This window comes from Rhamphochromis sp. 'chilingali' (assembly GCF_963969265.1).
Source record: "Rhamphochromis sp. 'chilingali' genome assembly, chromosome: 1".
Classification (NCBI taxonomy): Eukaryota; Metazoa; Chordata; class Actinopteri; order Cichliformes; family Cichlidae; genus Rhamphochromis; species Rhamphochromis sp. 'chilingali'.
The window spans coordinates 2099734-2107409 of record NC_137929.1 but is presented as its reverse complement, the minus strand read 5'-3'; the positions used below and the strand labels follow the sequence as shown (position 1 = coordinate 2107409).

The 7676-nt window shown below is 41.3% G+C and overlaps 1 protein-coding gene across 3 annotated transcripts in view; it reads right to left on the bottom strand.

The window, feature by feature from the left end:
* Positions 1-516: 516 nt before the first annotated feature.
* Positions 517-7676, bottom strand: part of LOC308397508 (uncharacterized protein) — a 28497-nt gene continuing 21337 nt past the window's right edge. For all 3 annotated transcript variants that reach the window (XM_080883439.1, XM_080883437.1, XM_080883438.1), the window contains exons 3-4: positions 2256-3692; positions 517-1930 (exon numbers count right to left, since the gene is read on the bottom strand). In XM_080883439.1, the coding sequence (XP_080739565.1) occupies positions 1238-1930; positions 2256-3692 (2130 nt within the window). In that variant the 3' untranslated portion in view covers positions 517-1237. The remainder of the gene's footprint in view (positions 1931-2255; positions 3693-7676) is intronic.

Genomic DNA, 7676 nt, shown 5'->3' with positions numbered 1-7676 from the left:
AGAGTCGGCCTCTGTAAACTTACTTGGTGTTGCTCATTGCGTGTAGCATCAGTCTCGAATCCCGTCAATCATCATCCATCGAGGAGAAAAAACAGATGGCTAATCCACCGGCCCGATGACGAATTCTCACGCCTCGGGACTTTGTTGCAGGACCGCTATAAGTCCTGGCTGACGTCAGTCTTTCGGTGTGTCTCTTTTCCCCTCGGTGAACGTCGACTCCAGGGATCCGGCTCTCGAAGGACCAATTAATGATAGGTTTGTAGCATAAACCTATTCGCTGGAACGTTAAGGACAATCTGCTACGCAGCAAAAAGCAAGACTCAAGGCACCAAAGTTCTCTGGTTACTCATGCATGAGGGAGACCTGGCTGGAGCCAAGCGTCGTTCCACCACTTGACCACTGTCAGACTCTCAGCCAGGTTTCCCCACAGCACTCCTTTTATTGTGGTTACATGAATATGCATAGGGTCATTAACATATAACATCTTACATAGGTATACATGTGAACAAAGAATACTGTGTGTGTGTGTGTGTGTGTGTGTGTGTGTGTGTGTGTGTGTGTGTGTGTGTGTGTGTGTGTGTGTGTGTGTGTGTGTGTGTGTGTCAAAAGGGTCATATAACATCCTTGGTCAGGAAGAGGGTAGACTAGACCCCCCCGGTAAGGAAGTCCAGCAGTTCATCTAAACAGAAAAGCACTTAGACTAGAACAGACGTAGCTACGTTAATCCTACCATAAAACAATTAAGACAAGATGCGACCTCTTCCCATGCTCCCAGGATGTAGGTGTGCATTCTAGTGTGGAATACACACCAAGCCTCTGTAGCCTGTTAAAGATCACACAACTTATCACTACACAACTTATCACTACACAATTGATTATACACCTCTAAGCATATATGGTTAAATGTTTCCTAATACAAATGACAATAATAAAATCTAAACCCAACAATCTCCAAGACTCTCTTTGAAAGAACTAAAAACCTTTGTTCTCATGGTCCAATCATGAGTGAACTCCCCGATGAAGCCTTGTGTGCTAAAACATGTCAGAGTTTTAAAGGTTAAACATGAGTTTCCAAAACGTTTTGCTGGAGAACAATGAACTATTTGACTGAGTTTCAATCATTTACAGACGAGCAAAACCAGGACAGAGAAAAAAGGACGAAACTGACTCAGTAAAACAAAGAAAAGAAGATCCCATGTAGATCTGCATTATGTAGAAGTTCAGCCCAGCAACCAGTTCAGTTCAACACAAGTTTAAATGATTCTATCTGAACTCTGTGGAGCCTGATCTCAAGCTTTTTGAGTCTGACACAGAAACCAGAGGATCTTTCTGTGTCTTCAGATTCACTGTGATCCAGTGATGGGAGTGATTTCAGCCCTGAGTGATCGCGCTGATGTTTGCACAGAGCAGACAATGAGGTGAATGTTTGGGCACATTGGTAACAGTGAAACAGTTTATTAGTAACGTGGGATCGTTTGTGTGCAGAGTATGATCTGAGCTTCCTGAAGCTCTTGTCACACTGGTCACAGCTGTAGTTTCCTTCCATGTGTGCACGTTCATGAATGTTACAATGACCTGACCGTGAGAAGCTTCTCTCACAGTGTCTGCACTTGTGTGGTTTCTCTCCTGTGTGGACTCGTTTGTGTGATTTAAGCTGACCTCCAGTGGTGAAGGATGACCCACACTGATCACAGAGGTGCTTTTTAACCCCACTGTGAATCAGTTCATGTTGTTTTAAGTGATGTGATGTGGTGAAGCTTCTCCCACATTCTTTGCAGTATTTCAGTTTGTCTCCAGTGTGTCTACGTTGATGTCTTTTTAGGGTCTTTTGCCGACTGAAAGTTTTTCCACAGAGGTCACAATGAAAGTCTTTCCCACCACCACAGTGATGACAGGGTTGAGAACTGGATCCATCTGTGTCGCTCTGCTTCTAAACAAAGACACAAAGACAGTGTAAGTCAGTCCTTCAACATTTGTATCCTGAACGTCGCCTGAAATAAAGAGCATCTCTGCAGACGTCCAACTACATTTGACTGTTTCAGTTAACACACTCAGTTTACTGGGCTGCAATAACTACAATACTACCACCATAATACTACAGTAATACTAAAATCATAACTGAAAGGAAAATCTGAATAATCACTCAGAGCTGCTTTTCCATGCAGTAGAATTGCTAACATGCTAACACAGTTTAATGAGCAGAGTTGTTCCAAACAGTCAGGCTAAAATGACAAGATAACAATATAAATACATACCTCACAGTAGCTGCACTTGTAGAGTCTCTTTCTGGTGTGGATCTGTTGGTGTTGTCTCAGGTGATGTGGAGATTTAAAAGTCTTCTCACACAGGTCACATTGATAAGGTCTCTCCTCAGTGTGGGTAAACATGTGTTGTTGTAAGTGTGCGTCTGTTGTAAAGTATTTGCCACACTGTTCACAGCAGTACACATCATGTCTGGTGTGAATGCGTAGGTGTGTATTTCGGTTCCCTCTCCGGCTGAAAGTTTTTCCACAGATGTCACAGCTGTATGCCTTAATTCCAGAGTGGGTAACTAGATGATTCTGTAAGTGGCTACTGTGAGTAAAAGCTCTGCCACACTGATCACAGCTGTACGCTTTAACTCCACTGTGGATGAGTTGGTGTTTTTTTAGGGAACGCTTGAAGGAAAAAGACTTTCCACACAAGTCACAGCTGAACGGTCTCTCTCCAGTGTGGATGACCTGATGCTGTTTTAGTGAAGCCTTCAGAGTAAACTCCATCCCACACTCGTCACAGCTGTATGCCTTAATTCCAGAGTGGGTAACTAGATGACTCTGTAAGCTGCTACTTAAAGTAAAAGCTCTGCCACACTGATCACAGCTGTATGCCTTAATTCCAGAGTGGGTAACTAGATGCCTGTATAAGTGGCTACTTTGAGTAAAAGCTCTGCCACACTGATCACAGCTGTACGCTTTAAATCCACTGTGGACGAGTTGGTGTTTTTTTAGGGAACCCTTCCAAGAAAAAGACTTTCCACACAAGTCACAGCTGAACGGTCTCTCTCCAGTGTGGATGACCTGATGCTGTTTTAGTGAATCCTTCTCAGTAAAACCCTTCCCACACTCGTCACAGCTGTATGGCTTAATTCCAGAGTGGGTAACTAGATGACTCTGTAAGTGGCTACTTTGAGTAAAAGCTCTGCCACACTGATCACAGCTGTACGCTTTAACTCCACTGTGGATGAGTTGGTGTTTTTTTAGGGAACGCTTGAAGGAAAAAGACTTTCCACACAAGTCACAGCTGAACGGTCTCTCTCCAGTGTGGATGACCTGATGCTGTTTTAGTGAAGTCTTCAGAGTAAAACCCTTCCCACACTCGTCACAGCTGTATGCCTTAATTCCAGAGTGGGTAACTAGATGACTCTGTAAGCTGCTACTTTGAGTAAAAGCTCTGCCACACTGATCACAGCTGTACGCTTTAACTCCACTGTGGATGAGTTGGTGTTGTTTTAGGTAACCCTTCAAGGAAAAAGAATTTCCACACAAGTCACAGCTGAACGGTCTCTCTCCAGTGTGGATGACCTGATGCTGTTTTAGTTTAGCCCTCACGGTAAAACCCTTCCCACACTCGTCACAGGTGTGTTTTTTCTCTCCCTTTCTTCTGTGAGGTTTGTCGGCCTCCTGAGAGCGCTGACTTCTGGCTCCATGTTGGTCCTGCAGTGACAGAGATACAAACAGAGGCAGTGAGTGAAATGCAGTCGTGGAACAAACTCAACCTTCAAACTCCATTAACACTAGTTTTAAACCTGAAGGTGGAGCGTGGCACCAAACACCTTAAAGGTCTCTTATCCCCACCTGCTGGTAGTTCTAACACATTACATCCAACCTGCTGTTAAAGATAATTCATGACTGTTCAAACACTAAAATCATGCCCATCCCTCCTGATTGTACACACACACACACACACACACACACACACACACACACACACACACACACACACACACACTATTTTATAATTTAGATTATTTTGTTGTTTCCTATTACATATTTCTATAATTTGTATAGATTTATACAGAATTATTCAGTGATAATAAATCCTATGTTTGTTTATTCTAAAGGAACCCCGTTAGCTTCCACAACAGATGTTGCTCGTCTTCCGTCAAATACTCACATAAAATATTACACAATAAAGTGGATTCAAGATATCCACATAATTTCACTCTTACATCCACAGTGAGGTTTCACAATTGTTCAAATATAAGCAATCAATAATAATAATATCAATAACATTGAGGCACATTACACAAATTTCAAAAACAAATCATGTCTTACAATATTTACAACAACTAAAAGCTCTGTAAATCGGCTTTTAAGTGTTCATTGAAGTTTTGAATAATTCTCTAATTTTATAAGGCAACTTATTCCACTTAAAAGTTGCTCTAAATGTAACAGTTTTACAAAACGTTACTTTTAACTCGAGCATTTACTAAATTGCAGTTTGTTGAAAACTGTGTAATATGATGATGTATTTCATCTGAATACTGCAGCTGAGCAGAATAAATGTGGTGTGTTTAACAGAATTGCTTTTTTTAGAACTACAAGTAAGCCATAGAATATTTTAGCCTGTACAGGAAGCCAAGAAAGGTTATTATGCATTTGATCAATATTAGTATAGTATGACCATCCTCCATACCCGCTTGATACCATAAAGGACAGGGCTGTGGCTCCCCACACTCCCTAGCAGATCATTACATGGAGAAACCTTTGGAATGCAAGCATGCTGATCCACACAGGTATGCACACAGGTGTACACATGGGTATTCACAGACGTGGACTAAAGCTTTCTCGGCTGCTGCCTCAAAGCACCCTGTGCGCTGTCTATCTTGCGTGCTGAACAATATCGTCTATTATTTAGTAACTATTGATATCTATGACTAGCTAGTTTATTGTGATGGTGCTTTTTTTCTATTATTATGTTGCTCTTTGTTGTTTGCTGTCTCCTCTGTTTGTTTGTTTTTTTTTTCTCTCTTCCCCCCCTTCTCACCGTCTCTTCTCCCCTTTGGTTTTCTTTCTTTCTCTCCCCCTCTTTCTTTCATTCTTTCCCCCTGTCCTATTAAAAAAAAAAAAAAGTATAGTATGAACATCTTCACACTAATCTGGACGCCTTATTCTGGACTAACTGAAGTCTGTTAAGATCTGTCTTATTAGCTGCTGACCAAATGATTGAACAATACTCCAGATGAGACATTACTAGTGCATTAATGACATCTTTCATAATGAAGAAGTGATACACAAAGAGCATTTCATAGCCATAGCTATGCCTTGTCGGCAGAGTTATGTGACATTAGTGATGTTTGTACTTTCAGCGTTAACTTGGTTTTAAAGCCTTTAAAATATACGCCGTTCAATAGTCGACCTTAATCTGACAGAGAATGTGATGATTTTGTGGATAATTAAAGTCAGTCATATATCCACAAACACAACAAGCTGAAAGTCAGTGATGCTGCTCGGTTTGCAGTCCTGAACATCACGGCACAAGCAGGATTCACTGCACTGTTAATTTCAATTCAATTCAATTCAATTTTATTTATATAGCGCCAAATCACAACAAAAGTCGCCTCAAGGCGCTTCATAGATACAGAGAAAAACCCAACAATCATATGACCCCCTATGAGCAAACACTTTGGCGACAGTGGGAAGGAAAAACTCCCTTTTAACAGGAAGAAACCTCCGGCAGAACCAGGCTCAGGGAGGGGCGGCCATCTGCTGCGACCGGTTGGGGTGAGAGAAGGAAGACAGGATAAAGACATGCTGTGGAAGAGAGACAGAGGTTAATAACAGATATGATTCAATGCAGAGAGGTCTATTAATACATAGTGAGTGAGAAAGGTGACTGGAAAGGAAAAACTCAATGCATCATGGGAATCCCCCGGCAGCCTACATCTATTGCAGCATAACTAAGGGAGGATTCAGGGTCACCTGGTCCAGCCCTAACTATATGCTTTAGAAAAAAGGAAAGTTTTAAGCCTAATCTTAAAAGTAGAGATAGTGTCTGTCTCCCGAATCCAAACTGGAAGCTGGTTCCACAGAAGAGGGGCCTGAAAACTGAAGGCTCTCCCTCCCATTCTACTTTTAAATACTCTAGGAACAACAAGTAGGCCTGCAGAGCGAGAGCGGAGCGCTCTAATAGGGTGATATGGTACTACAAGGTCATTAAGATAAGATGGGGCCTGATTATTTAAGACCTTGTATGTGAGGAGCAGGATTTTGAATTCAATTCTGGATTTAACAGGAAGCCAATGAAGGGAAGCCAAAACAGGAGAAATATGCTCTCTCTTTCTAGTCCCTGTCAGGACTCTTGCTGCAGCATTTTGGATTAGCTGAAGGCTTTTCAGCGAGTTTTTTGGACATCCTGATAATAATGAATTACAGTCGTCCAGCCTGGAAGTAATAAATGCATGAACTAGTTTTTCAGCGTCACTCTGAGACAGGATATTTCTAACTTTAGAGATGTTGCACAAATGGAAGAAAGCAGTCTTACATATTTGTTTAATATGTGCGTTGAAGGACATGTCCTGGTCAAAAATGACTCCAAGGTTCCTCACCGCGTTACTGGAGGCCAAGGTAATGCCATCCAGAGTAAGAATCTGATTAGATACCATATTTCTAAGATTTTCAGGGCCGAGTACAATAACCTCAGTTTTATCTGAATTAAGAAGCAGAAAGTTAGCGGCCATCCAGGTCTTTATGTCTTTAAGACATTCCTGCAGTTTAACTAATTGGTGTGTGTTATCTGGCTTCATGGACAGATAGAGCTGGGTGTCATCTGCATAGCAGTGAAAATGTATGCTATGTCTTCTAATGATACTGCCTAAGGGAAGCATGTATAATGTAAACAGAATTGGTCCTAGCACTGAACCCTGTGGAACTCCATAATTAACCTCAGTGTGTGAAGAGGACTCTCCATTTACATGCACGAATTGGAGTCTATTAGATAGATATGATACAAACCACTGCAGCGCAGTACTTGTAATACCTACAGCATGTTCTAATCGCTCTAATAGGATATTATGATCAACAGTATCGAACGCTGCACTGAGGTCTAGCAGGACAAGCACAGAGATGAATCCACTGTCAGAGGCCATAAGAAGATCATTTGTAACCTTCACTAAAGCTGTTTCTGTGCTGTGCTGAGCTCTGAAACCTGACTGAAACTCTTCAAATAAACCATTCCTCTGCAGATGATCTGTTAGCTGTTTGACAACTACTCTTTCAAGGATTTTTGATATGAAAGGAAGATTGGAGATTGGCCTATAATTAGCTAAGACTGCTGGGTCTAGAGATGGCTTTTTGAGTAAAGGTTTAACTACAGCCAGCTTGAAGGCCTGTGGTACATAGCCGATTATTAGAGATAGGTTGATCATATTTAAGATCGAAGAATTAATTAATGGCAGGACTTCTTTGAGCAGTTTTGTAGGAATGGGGTCTAAAAGACACGTTGATGGTTTGGAGGAAGTAATTATTGAAGTTAACTCAGAAAGATCAATTGGAGAAAAAGAGTCTAACTTAATATCAATGGTACTAAGAGTAACTGTAGATAATATTACATCTGTGGGATGATTATTGGTAATTTTTTCTCTAATGATAAAAATTTTATTTGTGAAGAAGTTCATGAAGTCATTACTAGTTAACGTT